Source organism: Mytilus californianus, unplaced genomic scaffold (assembly GCF_021869535.1).
Source record: "Mytilus californianus isolate M0D057914Y unplaced genomic scaffold, xbMytCali1.0.p SCAF_3, whole genome shotgun sequence".
In the NCBI taxonomy this organism is placed as follows: Eukaryota; Metazoa; Mollusca; class Bivalvia; order Mytilida; family Mytilidae; genus Mytilus; species Mytilus californianus.
In genome coordinates this window covers 81,529,667-81,543,946 of record NW_026262679.1, presented here as the reverse complement: position 1 = coordinate 81,543,946, position 14,280 = coordinate 81,529,667, and the positions used below count along the sequence as shown (strand labels likewise).

The window sequence follows — 14,280 nt, the reverse complement described above, 5'->3', positions numbered from 1 at the left end:
TCTCTGAAAGTATAAATCCTACACATATCATTTTGTTACTAACAGACCCAGTTCAATGAGACCTTAATGCATACGTAATTTCATATAAATCCCAAAAGACCGCCAAATTATGTGTATTTCTCCAAAATCATATAATTTTGATCGTTCCTTGGTGTTTTATTTATAATATGTCAATTTGTGCCCCATTGTTTTCCATGTTTAATCATGCAATTTCAAGCATTTACAGCTATGTTTTCTTATGTTCAAATAAATTGACAGTCAGTTCCTGTCAAAACTTTTCCATATCCTGCTTTGTGCTGAAAAATTGAACATACCTTTAATTGCATAAGAACTCACTGTTTCCGGCAAGTTTGGTAAAAGTAAAAAAACAAAACAAAACCGGAGCTTCTGATCTGAGCTGCAGGCAAAATATGCCCTCTCATTTCAATTTAATATATTTTTTAATTATTCAAAATAGAACTTCAACAAGGAATCTTCATTTATAACTATTCCTTAAACTTTCATTGAATAACAAAAGTACTCGAGTGTATAATTACTAGTACTTATATATAAAGTTACAGCTATACGTAGGAACTATTTGTTTAAAATATGTACTTCTTTCTTGAATGCATCTCCTGACCGGGTCCAAATAAATTGTTCTATACATTTAGTTCACCACTGTTTTATAAACAATTTTGTAACCAATTTACAAATATTTAAAAGTTTTTATGATAACATATTAATTGCATTGATGTTTTAATATGCTTATTTGAAAATATGGCGAACAATTTTGTCTTTTAAACCATGTTTAAAAATATTCCGTCTCTGAAAAAGAACTTAAGGGAAAAAGTAGTGAGACTTAGAGAAATAAACAATATAGATGTCAAATTCTTTCTATGTGGCGTTTATTTGTTTTAAAAACTAGCAGAATATTTGTTGCAGATGATAACAAGCTATTCAATGGGATCACGTGGAACAGCAAGTTACATTGTCCTGATGCATGACGGTCTGTCAACAGACAGGAACGAGGCTTTCTACGAGGCGCAGATAATAAACTCAATGGGTATACGTATTCTAACAGTCGGAATTGGTCAGTCGATCGCATATATAGAGATGTTGACGATTTCAAACAGCCAGTTTTATACGTTCAGCCCAAATCATCTAGATGACATGTATAACCAGATTCTCAAAGAAACAGTGCATACTGATTGTACAGGTACTTTGATTATATATATATATCAAAAAAGAGAATTGAAAAAGAAAACAAATGCTATTAAATACTATTTCGTATATCACTAATTTGAATGGATAAATACAAAACTGCATACATCGTTTGAAGAACTGTTAAAACGTTGCTTGTTGGTTTTATTTTCAATCACAGGGATCTGCAATGTTTCTTCTACCGTTTCTGTGCTACATTTATATTCAAGTAAATAAAATGTGTTTTTTTTTCACACTAGAGATTTTATTTAAAACTAAACATTCTAGCTATACAGCAATACAATCGTCTTTATTTAAGTCATATGCCAGAAAGTAACTTAAGGATGTTCGCTCCTCTTGTTTTTGAATTTTTGCCAGATATTCGGAATCCTCTGGTTTTATCCATGAGGTGCCATTACAAATTTTTGCCACTAACCCCTAATTTTCTTTTCATAATTTGATTAAATATAGTTTGAAATACCATCTTTGAAAATCTTCTTAAATCCTTGTTATTTTTTTTATACTTTTAGACAGAGAAAAGGTGCCAATGTTAAATGTATGAAAAATCTATTGAGAATCATTTCCCGCCAAATTTTCAATGACTTATATCTCGAAAACAAGCACACGGACCCTTCATTTTTATCTGCTTTTTTAGTTCCTTTATTTATATACTATCAATTTATTACAGTCTTTTAAAAAGCTTATTATTTTGAAACAGAGTAGCGAACATCCTTAACCTCAATGAGGCAACAACAAAACAAGTGAAACGAAATAGAATATAAAGTTGCTGCTTAATATTCTTACTTTACTCGTTCCACTACCATACAGAATTCTAATTCTAAGCTTTTCTGAATATCTTTACTGTTCACAGCTTCTGTTTTACTTGATAGTTTGACAATCATCATTGCAAAACAGCACTGTACATTCACAATCAATACATTTTGAAACGACATTGTATATGAAGTTGTATATATTTTTACAGATTGCAACTTGGAGGAAGATACTCAGGTAATCATTCTTCTGGATACTAACGGCAACCAAACGATAGACAGTTACAACGATCGTCTTACAGCCACACGTAACACCATAGACAAAATATTATCGTATAACCCAAGTGCTAACATTGGTATGTATTCATATTCAGACGAACCGGAAGAGGTGTTTTCTTTAACATGGTCAGGTGACAAAGATAAACGTATCGCAGCAGCGTTACAAATTGACCTTGACAATCATTTATCATCAAACCTTAGTCATGCCTTGCAACATTTACGAATAAGTAATCAGTTCACATCACTAAGAAAGATGGTGGTAATTGTCTCAAATGGAATGTGGACTGATATGGATGAAATAAAGAAGGAAGTCTCGTATTCCGAAGTACATGGTATAGAGGTGAATGGCGTTGTTGCTGGAGAAGACAATGTAATTGAAAATTTTCAGACCGTTTTGAATGATCCTAGTCAAGTGTTTTATGCAGAAGATGGCGACTTCAGAGCATTAGACTCGCTCACTGCAATGACAAAATATTATGTTTGTGTTGACAATATATTTAGTACACGACAATAAATGTATTACTTATTTTATGTTTTTTTAGAAAAAAAATATGTTGTTACTTTATCATTGTATTGTTATGAGCTTAAACAACTCAAGAAGCAAAAACGAGACAGGGTCTTTAACAAACTGTTCTGGTAACAGTAACACAGGTTATTTTCAGTCGGTATACAAACAAGAATCAAACATGTCTTTATATATCTCTGGTGGAGAGTTGGCAATCATACCACATCTTCTAATTTTTATATATAAGAAAAATATGACAAATTAAAGTATCAACTTACCATTTTAATGCAAAAAGGACAAGACTATAAAGATAACACTTTATACATTTATTGAGTCTTCATTCGGAACACTCAAAGATAAAATTTGAATGCCAAAGATGAATAAGTACTTGAAACCGGAGGGAGATAAATGATCACAATGGTTCTATAAAGAACAGTAAAATTCCAACAAGATCAATTATGTCCGAGGAAGTTGAAACCATAGACTACTGAGCTGTCGATACCATCGGAAACTAGCAGTCCAACAGCAGAGGTATATAACAAGTGCTAGTAAATGAAAATAACACTCTAGAAATTTGTTTTGTCCAAAGAGCTTATCTAGAAACATCTTTATAAGGAACGCTCAAATTTAAAACAAAATTTTTAAAGAAAAGAATGGATTTGTACTGAAAAACAATAGCATCTATATGGCCAAAAGGGACCTCAAAAGAATAGCCAAATCTATTATGGTCAACTTTCCTGAGGAAGTTGGAACATTAGTTTTTGAAAATGTTTTTTTTATATATCTTTGGAGAATTAAAGAAAAGACTGTTTTAATGCATGTACGTTTTAAATCACTACTTACTTAACAGAAATTGACATGAGATTATACAGTGTTTAAACAATTTTGTTGTTATTGTTTGTCAGGTATATCTTAATTATTTAAATTGTAGACCTTGTTACAACCTTCTTGACCAAAGCTATGAATCAGAACTTCACTGGTCGATTTTTTTATTTGTGGTGTTCTGTCATTGCTATTTGCCCGTTTTGTACCTAATGATTTGGTTTTCTGCTTTGCCGTACAATCTTTCTCATTCCACAGTATTTTGGTTTTGAATAGTAATCTTTGATTGATATATTTAGAAACCTTTATGTAATTTGAGAGAATAATGTTCACCTATTTCTGTTGGAATTTGGATTTTTTTCCTGTGTAACAGTCAAATTATTTATAAATGCAAAACTGATTTAAGTTGGTGATAATATACTGCATGAGATAATTTGATTGTTTAAATGGTATTGTTCCGTTAAAACGAGAACTATAGTGAACTGTTGGCCACTTAGAAACTACAATATTATACTAAATATGGTATTTTGAACGAAATGATACTTGAAATACATTTAATTTTTTTGTTCATTGATTGTATCAGTTATTGAATTATATATATATATATATATCGATTTGTATATAATTGTCTATAACGTTACAGTTACATTAGATTGTAGACATTTAATGCGCTAGATGCGCATTTCGACAATTAATGTCTCTTCATTTTTGCTTTAGTATAAAAGTTGAAGATCTGATATAATCGAAAAGGACCAAATTCGGAAAAGTAATTAAACCGATGCATATGTTGCTTTCAAGGGAAAAAGATTAATGTAATCCTTGTATAACAATATAGAGAAACTTAAATAGAAATTTGGTAAATATAGATGAGAAAATCCAAAGAATTTAAACCCTAGATAAAAAAATATCCCGTCCAAAGTCATTTTTGCGTTTGAAAGGGAGCAATAATTTTATCGCATAGGAAACATAATTCCTATAATCATTGTTATATATGTAGCATCAAAATATTGATTGACCTGACGATTTAACATCTTAATTGTGACTACTTTACGCATATTTAGAGCATATTCAGAGAGAGAACTTTAATTGCAGAAACTGAAAAGCGTATTTTTTACTGTAAGGAAAAGAGAGGCGAAAGATACCTATGGGACATTTAAACCCATAAGTCGAAAATAAACTGACAACGCCATGGCTAAAAAAGAAAAAGACCAACAGAAAACAACAGTACACAAAACACAACATAGAAAACTAAAGACTGAGCAACACGAACCTCGCCAAAAACTGAGGTGATCTCAGGTGGTCCGGAAGGGTTAGCAGATCTTGCTCCACATGTGGTACCCGTCGTGTTGCTCGATATCATTTTGAGTAGGATAAGAACTGTAGTATCATCACACGTAACTTTTAAAACCGTTTGTAGTTTGGTCAACATATTGAGAAAATTGCAATCTCTCAACAAATGGAGTTTAATGTACCTAGTCGGTCGCGATTGGACTGCGTATTTATATATACAACATATCTAAACGGTCACTTTATCTTCACTTGCAACTGTTTTTATTCAAGCGCCACTGATGAGTCTTATGTAGAAACATCTGGCGTCCTAAATTATAAGCCTGGTGATTTTATTCTTCATTAGCGGAGGTATGATCGAAAGGATAGGTTTGTATAATCATAATTATATAGCCAGTTACCTTTGAATTCAAACTTAATTTATAAATTACACTTAATTGATTCCACACTACTGGTGCACTGCGTTTCGCCTTCGGTACTGGTATGAAAATATGGATATCAAAAATTTGATGTTGTCAAATCTAAGTACTAGTTATCATTTTGCATTAATGAAATTCTCACGCTTAAGCAAAGCTCTAATTCCTTAGCAAGGTTTAGCTTTACTTATGTTCTTGTAGTTTTTACCAGCTCTTAATGTTTGTAGTAGGCTTTGAATTTACAAATAGTTTAGTTTTGGAGCACCACTTTCACAAGAACCAGTAATAACGAAACGTAACCTATTGCAGTAAAATTGGTATTGTATATTATTTCAATATCCTTTTTTGTCATATAGCTCTTCACCTGTTTTGGTTTTTATCTTTCGGCCTTGGCTTTCAAATATTTGACTTTGTACGTTCCTGGTGAGGGTAAATCGAAAAAAGCGCATCGGACGCAAGTGTCATTTTCTTTTTATGTTATTTCATTTACACGTAATCTAGTTTATATTAAAAAGGCCAATTTATAGGTATTCTCATAATTTAAAAGGAGGTCAGATTTATTGAGATATTCCACGGGTATTTAAATTTTAATTATGTGTTTTCATATTGATACACTCATAAAATACTATTTACAAGGAAGAGGTGTATTCAATTATCAAAAAAAAAAAAAAAAAAATGAATGACCTTAGAAAAATATCCTCAGTTTTGTGAATGTGAACTATTATTTAAAAAATATTGAAAAGAAAGTATTAGCCAAGATAAAAGAAAGGTAAGCGTTTCAATTTATGGGGCAATATACAATATTTGCATGATTATCTTAATATATGATACATTTAATAATATGTATGATTAGTTTTTCATCTTTTCAACCGAAGTTTTTGTTCGGTAAATAATGCAGGTGAACGCCAATTTGACTAAGAAAAAGAGAAAACTAAAACAAAAATTGTCACTGAAAAAGTTTTCATCATTTCATGTGTTTGGATTTGACACACTAAATTTACGTTGCTGATTTATGTGTATGATTGGAAATGCCAATATCTACGTCTGATGCACAAAATTTAGTAAGTGTTATTTTAAACATGTAGACAACAAAAGGTCATACGGAAATACCTATATTAGGGTTTTCGTATGTGAAACAAGTGAACACGTTTACTTACTATTGTACTTAGTATGCAGGATAATATCTCTACATATTTGACTTCAATTTCGTTTAATTTATTGCATTGCTATTCATTTGTGTATGATGAAAAAAATTCCTCAGGTATTTTGAATAAGAGTTTTCCTGGATGTAAGGAAACGATTTGGTTATTATAAAAAATGATAAATTGTAATCAATCACATCTGAAAGCAATATTCAAGAGAGGCGAGAAGATACCAAGGGGATATTTAAACTTAAAAGTCGAAGACAAACTTACAACGACCTTAAGACAAACAACAGTCTACAAAATACAACGTAGAAAAATAAAGACTTAACAAAAGACCCAACGAAAACCGGGGGGTGATCACGGTGAAATTATCAGAAGTTTGATTGATAAGATATTTGTTTTTTTCTCAAAGGGACATTAACGCAGGTACCACTTCAGCAAAAACAATTGGATCTAAAAAAAATTCAAGTACTTATTAGATGTTGTCATAATCTAGATCAATCGTTTTTCGAACAGATCTATGGTCGATTCCCAACTACTGATGACCTCCTTTCCCTTTCGGTACTGGCATGAAAATATGGATATTAAACTTTGCTGTTGTCAATTTTTTTGTAATAATTTTGAATTAATGAATTTCTCTCCCTCACGCATAGCTCTGATTCTTTAGTCGTGTTTTCCTATGATTGTTTTTCATTTTAGTTTTTACTAGCCCTAAATGTTGGTAGTAGGTTTTGAATTTACAAATAGTTTAGTCTTGAGCATCACTGAAGAACCCTTAAAGGGGCACTAGCTACGAGATATATAAAAAATCTAAAATAGGATGTTTTTTTTTGTTCAATCATTAACGAAAGTGAAATAGTGAAATAATAATTCGCTTTTAACAGCAAGTATGGTTCAATTTTGACAAGATAAGCTAAGAAACATTGAAGATTAATTATTCACTTGTAAGTGAATAATTCGACCTCATTGAATCCGTATTCATGCGAACTTCAATTTAACCCCTTACCTAGAGATGGATAACGCATGAATCGTGCGTGACCAGTCATTTAAAGGAAAAGAATGTCAACATTGAAAGTGAAACAAAGGTAAATCATTTGATTGACTGATTTGATCGACAAAAAATCATTCTTATACAGGTAAAAACGATGATGAACATATATTTTTAATCTATAATATGAAATTAAATAGATCTAGAAATGTCCAAATGCACAAGTTAGCTTTTTTAACCTTAATCCGTCCTGTTGGAAAGATGCGTGGTTCCGTCTTCAGGTGAATCCTCCTTCCTCGGCTGTTTCGACGCTGTCCACTACAACCTCCAGAGGTGCGCCGACTGGGGTGATCAAGTCCCAGCCCGTAACCACATGGCTATCCATCCCTGCCTCTACACTTTACTGCTTCCACTGCTCAGACCTTTTCCTCCACAACCACATTGATGATGTCTCTGCCTCTTTGCACAAGTTACCAATCAGCTTACTTCTTTCCCCTCCAACAATACCAAGTGCTCTTAATGCCCTGCACATAGACTGTCCAACAAACCCTCTGCTTCCCACTTCCACTGGAAATAACCAAACCCTCCATCCATTATATCTACATTCTGCAAGTAGGTCTTGATACTTCAATCTCTTTCTTTCGTTGGCATCATCTATTCTTTCTTCCCATGGCACGGTTAGTTCCAGCAGGATTGCCTGTTTTGTTGAGGCTAACCAAAGGACGATGTCAGGTCTCTGGTTTGTAACTGCAAGCTGTGGCGGGAATTGTAACTTCTGCTTCAGATCAACCAACATTTGCCAATCAGTTGCTGTTCCCAGTAAACCACTTCCTTCCACACTCTTCTTCTGTCCTTTCTCTCCTTCCTTAACAAAATTGACAAAAGTAATGCCTTCCTTGTTTTTTCTTGGCTTCCTGATGTTTCTCTCCCTAGGGTGTCTGCTAGTGTCCCTAATACCTTGTCGTGTCGCCATGTATACCTCCCGTCTTTCAAATCACTCGAGCATGAAGATAATATATGCTCCAAGTTTGCTGGCTTACTGCAAAGAACATACTTTGGGTCATCTATCAATCCCCATGTTGCTAGATTTGTTGGGCTTGGCAATACATCATATACTGACTTCAGCTTGAATTGCAACCTATATGGCTCCATCTTCCAGATCTCATTCCATCCTAACTTCTGCTGCCTTGCTCCTTCCCAGTTTAACCAGCTTCCTTGTTTCTTCATACTCACTACTTTCTTCTTCCATTGATCGTACCTCTTTCTGTACCAGGTGTCTTTTTTCCTCCACTGTTGCTGTTCTCCATTTTGCTGTAGGTGTAGCATACAGCCCCTGTCTTCCAACTGCAACTCTGCCAACTATATATCTCACTGTGTTTTAATCGTAACTCAGCATCTTCTATTGTCTTCTTTGTCGACCACTTCCTTCCAGTTCTTATTTCTACTTTTGCTGACCGTACTTTCTCATCCCTGCTGTTTTTTAACATCAGATGTTGTCTAACCTTGGTAACCTTGAATTCCTCAGTGATTGACTTGAGTGGTAGCTGTAACTTGCTTCCTAAACTGTATAGGCCCACACTGCTAAAACTGCGTGGTACTCCAAGCCATCAACGTAAGTAACGGTTTGATATTCTTTCATTCCCGCTACCGTTGTCATTGGTACATCATACACAAGAATATCTATATATGTGTTTATATACCTTATATGGCCATCGGTGGTTTTCGGAGGTCAACTCGATAGATAATTAGATGGCGTCTAGACTAAAATACACACGAAACGTAGCTACATATTATCGAGCCCATGCTCTGTAAATTGTTTATTTCAGACTTTTAATAAATTGGATAAATGTTTTACATTGTTATTAATCAAATATGAGAATTTGAGTCAAATCGGTGAACATGAATTTGACTACTAGTGCCCCTTTAATATTTAAAATGTACACCCATTGCATTACAATTGTTATCATTTATGTTAGTACATTTACACGTAATCTAGTTTATTCCATTTCCATTCTTTATCTTATTTTTGTAAAGAAAATTTTAAAGGAATTCCAAATACGTTTAAAGGTGGTCCGTTTTGAGGAGATATTCAACGGGTATTAAAATTTTACTTATGGGTTTTAAAACCATTCATGCATAAAACGCGAGCAACAAGGAAGTGTTGTATTATTTTATCCAATTAAAAATAGTAAGTTTTGATAAAGAGTGACCTTAGAAGAATGTCCACAATCTTGTGAATGTGGACTATAATTTGAAAAATATTGAAAAGAAGAGTATCAATCAAAGCAAAACAGGTAGGCTTTTTTAATTTATGGGGAAATATACACTAGATAGCGCCTGCATACGGAGTATATATCTCCCAGTTGATACGATATTCCAGGGATTGTATTTCCTATCATGATATCCTTGATAGAGGGTTGCTACTCACAAGGAAGATATTAAACCAGGCGTTCTAAGTGGTTAAGTTGAAATCATGCCTTCGTAAATTTTACGGACACCATCACGAGTTTGTTGACCGTAATGGAATATCCGTTTCACATATGATAACGGATATGTTCTAATTGTCATAACTACAATGAAGTTCCCTTTCCCCCGTATGTGACCTACCGAATAAGACTTATTACCGGATTTGTACTAACATGAGCAACACGTCGGGTGCCACATGTGGTGCAGGATCTTTTAACCCTTCCTGGGCACTTGAGATCATCCAAGTTTTTGGGGTTCGTTTTGCTCAGTCTTTAGTTTTCTTTGTTGTGTTTTGTGTACTGTTGTTTGTCTGTTTGTCTTTTTCTTTTTTAGCCACGGTGTTATCAGTTTATTTTCGACTTATGAGTTTGAATATCCATTAGGTATCTTTCACCTCTCTTTTAATACATTGATACAATTTGTAATAATTTCTAATTTTTAGAATCTTTTCAACAGATATTTGTTCGCTAAATAAATGAAAAACCGTAACTGTCTTACAGAATGATAATGAAAGAAAGCTGATAGTACTAAATCTGCAAAAATGAAACCATGCTGTTCATCCTCAGGGAAAGAAAGCAGAATTTTTTTTTTTTTTCAATAATTGAGGCGCTTTACATTGTTTAATAGATGCCAAGGGTATATTCTATCAAGTAAGTCAACTCGGATAACGGACACAAATTTGAATTACATCAAGAGTGTTTGTTTGATTTAGTTAAAAATGTTTCCTTTATATTCAACTACTCCTATTTCATGCTAATCCAAGATAACGAAAATATTATCCTTTTCAGTTCCATTGATTTGAAAGAGAAGATTTCGGCTTTTTTTTCAGCTACGAAATGTACACTTCACATTTCACAGTTGTTTCCATTTTGATAGGTAAGTAAAGTTTTAAAATACGACTACTATAACACAAGTTTATCAACAATCATTCTATTCTGCTATGAAAAAATAAAATGAAATAGAATAACAGATTTTATATTACACAGTATTTATTCCATATATAATTCTACTATACAAAAATACTTTTTTTTTAATTTCATGTATATTTATTTAATCAAAAATGAATCCGATGAAAATTACTTTCATAAGACCCCAGAGTGTGTTAAAAATTAATTTTTTTTTAGACTCGCACATATATAACTTGGAATTATTAATAATTTTAGCATATGTATGCCAAAATCATTTGATTATTAATAATTATGCTAAAAACGTCCCTCTTAATATAACACTTAGCATGATTACCTTGTAGAATTATCTAACGCACATTATGCCAAAATACAAGCTCCATGGAAAATTAAACGGCGTGAAGCACACTCGTTCCTTGCAGCAAAAGCTAGATACAAAAGAAGTGACCCAACCTGCAATATAGACGAGTATTATTGTGAAGCAAACAAAGACAGCTGTAGGGTAAAGACTTAATTTAACAATGAAATAAATATATATTAAAACAGAAATAACAATAGTGGAAGACTAATAAATTATTATGTAAGTGAAATACAATTATTTCGATCTTTCGGTCCGACATTGTTTTGATACGACCTTGATAGAGCTTTAATTTCGTGAATGGATCATTTTAAAGAAAACTGACGCTATTGTCGTTTGAACCACTTCGACATTTCTCACAAAAGGCGACAGAAGGAATAACTTTTGTTGAGGAACTGTACAAATAATAAACATTTTTTTCTAACCGACTGTTTTGTGTATTCCTTACCCATCGGATAGTCTTCAATATGAAAAACAAAAGTTTTGCACTTATCAACTTTCGTTGAAATCAATTAGAAAATAGGAATGTATTTTGTCTTGGATACATGCTTGTTTATTAGTTGGTTATTGTTCACAAAATACGAACTTCCTGACACAAAAGCTGCTTCAACAGAGTTAAAAGAAAGAACGACAGATGTCAACACTACACAATTTTCGTTTACCATCACTTGTTGGGTGGCCAATACGACGTGTCTGTATCTCAACTCACCAACAAAATATGTTCGTTGTCTTTGATACACCAGAATAGTCGCTTAATCTGTTAACTTTCCGATTTTGTCTATTTTTTATTGTTGATTTGCATGGCGGGGCATGCATGCATATTGGGAGACGCTAACCTTGTCGAGGCACTCGGTCTTGCTCCTTTTCGAATACATGGCATTCCCTCAGTGTTTGTTTCTTACGTTGATTTGTATCTTCTAAATGTATTTATTAGATTTGGACATCGGTAAACTAATATTGACCCTTATAATATTCAATGACATATATCCAAAATATTTATTCGTGAATTGTCTTGTCATCTTATTTAACAGTATTTGTCTTTTGTAAATTTCAAAATTCCAAGGATTAAGCTTAAGATTTGGATAATAAAGATTTTACCTACTTTTGAATATAAAAGAACGGTTAAATGTGTTTCTGTTTTGCAAGAAAACTATCGTTACATTGCTGGACACTATGTAGTTGCCATTCATACTGAACATGTTTTAGAAAAACTTATCATCGTCATATAAGACACGTGGGTCTCGGTGGCCTAGTTGTCTAAGTAGTCGAACTGATGTATCACTAGCCAGTCAACACTGAGGTTGTGAGTTTGAATTCTGCACGGGGCAGGTGCACTCGACTCTAATCTTAATTGACTAGGATTGTCAGTTTTCCTACCGGAGGTCGGTGGTTCTCGCCGGGCACTCCGGCTTCCTCCACCAATAAAAACTGACCGCCACGAAATAGAACAATAGTGTTGGAAGTGGCGTTAAACATCAATCAATCAATCAATCAATCATATAGTACACAAAGTCTAACGGATAGGTTTAAACTTTGATGTGAAGGAAGCTCCTGGCTAAATGATTTCCTACAATATGTCCATTTAACCATATTCGCCATTATTTCCCTTCAAAATAAATTAAATTAAAGACTGAACGAATTGTAGTAGTGGTTGAACATTGGTTTTAGACTCGCAGATTTCTGTCATTTTAATAATAGTTCTGTCTTTTCCTTATTCATTCTCTTTATCATGTTGTGATCTTCAAAAAATATACAAATAGAACGATTTCTGAGACGCAATGGAAAACTAATTTAATTTCAGATGCACAACGAACAATCACGGGAGCATTATTGTGGCCTGGGTCATACATGTACTGCAACACAAGCTTGTTACCTTTCTACACCTTGTCCAGCACATTACGCATTATCCTGTTCAGGTAATTACTGTTGCTCAATTGAAAGATCGACTGCATCGTTTCATTTTACAGGGCATTTCTACAAATATAGGACTCGTATATACAAATTCCTCGTTTTAGGTCTTCAAAAATCTTTGCAACAACACATCAACAAAGATGAACATATTTGTTGAGTTTGTTGAATTGATATTCCAACAGACAGTCGGTGTTCCAATGTATACTAATTGTGCACCTTTGCTAATTGACTTGTTTTTGTAATCATTTTAAGCAGAATGCATACAAAAAATTCTCAAAGACAAAAAGAAGAAAAAAGCATTTTGAAAGGTGCTTTAATTCCATTTTCAAATATATTGTTGATGTCTTGTCACTCAATAACCCTCATTTTACTGAGTGTTTACATTTTCATATATCCCAGATAACTTTGAATTAAGGATACTACCGAATCAACGAGGTCTGTTTAATATATTGATCTTTTCCTCGCAATTGACACTAGAATCTACGACAAATGTGATGAGGTTCACTTTCCAATTATAAATTTCCAATTTTTCAGTAACATACCCTCTAACCTATCGTATGACGTTTACATATCTCAATTTAAACGTTATGCTCGTGTATGTTTACAATAAACGGATTATATTAACGAGGGAGTGATCTTTTTCCACAAAAATTGAGTTATGACAAAGAACGACTGAACTTGACACTACATTACTTTTACGGTAACCATCATGAATTCGTTGACAATGTTTCTGTGTCTAAACTCAGTAGCGACATGTTTCCGCAGTCTAAGATCTTTAGATAACAGAAGAGTCGTCTGATCTGAAACTTTATCGGTGTTGTCCTATTCCCGATTGTGACATTTTGCCAGTGTAGATTAACATGGCTTGCGATGATGAATACATAGCAGGAGACGCTTACCCTGTTGACGTATCCGGTCTCGCTCCTTAATTGTTACCTTAATTTGTATCTTCTCATGTGACATCGCAGAATGTGTACTTACATGATCCAAACGGCGGGTGCAACATGTGAAGCAGGATCTTCTCATCTGTCCGTAGCACCTGATATCAACACCGGCTTTAAGTGGGGTTCATGATCAGTCTTTAGTTTTCTATGTTGTATTTTGTAGACTGTTGTTTGTCTTTTCGTCGTTTATCGGTTTTTGCCGTGGTGTTGTCAGATTGACTTTGCCTTATTAGTTTGAATATCATTTTGGTATCGTTCTCGTCTCTTTCTTGATGGATATATTTTATCATCAGTAAACAACTGTT

General features: G+C 33.4%; 1 protein-coding gene across 3 annotated transcripts in view; it reads left to right on the top strand.

Annotated features, from left to right (window-relative positions):
* The window catches only part of LOC127735194 (collagen alpha-6(VI) chain-like), a 53,474-nt gene that overhangs the window by 11,660 nt on the left and 27,534 nt on the right, over positions 1–14,280 (top strand). For 2 of the 3 annotated variants that reach the window (XM_052245316.1, XM_052245317.1), the window contains exons 8-9: positions 922–1,195; positions 2,162–3,616. The exons of the other annotated variant lie outside the window; for it this stretch is intronic. In XM_052245316.1, coding sequence (XP_052101276.1) covers positions 922–1,195; positions 2,162–2,742 — 855 coding nt within the window. In that variant the 3' untranslated portion in view covers positions 2,743–3,616. Of the gene's footprint in view, positions 1–921; positions 1,196–2,161; positions 3,617–14,280 lie in introns of those variants that run through there. 3 annotated transcript variants of the gene reach the window in all.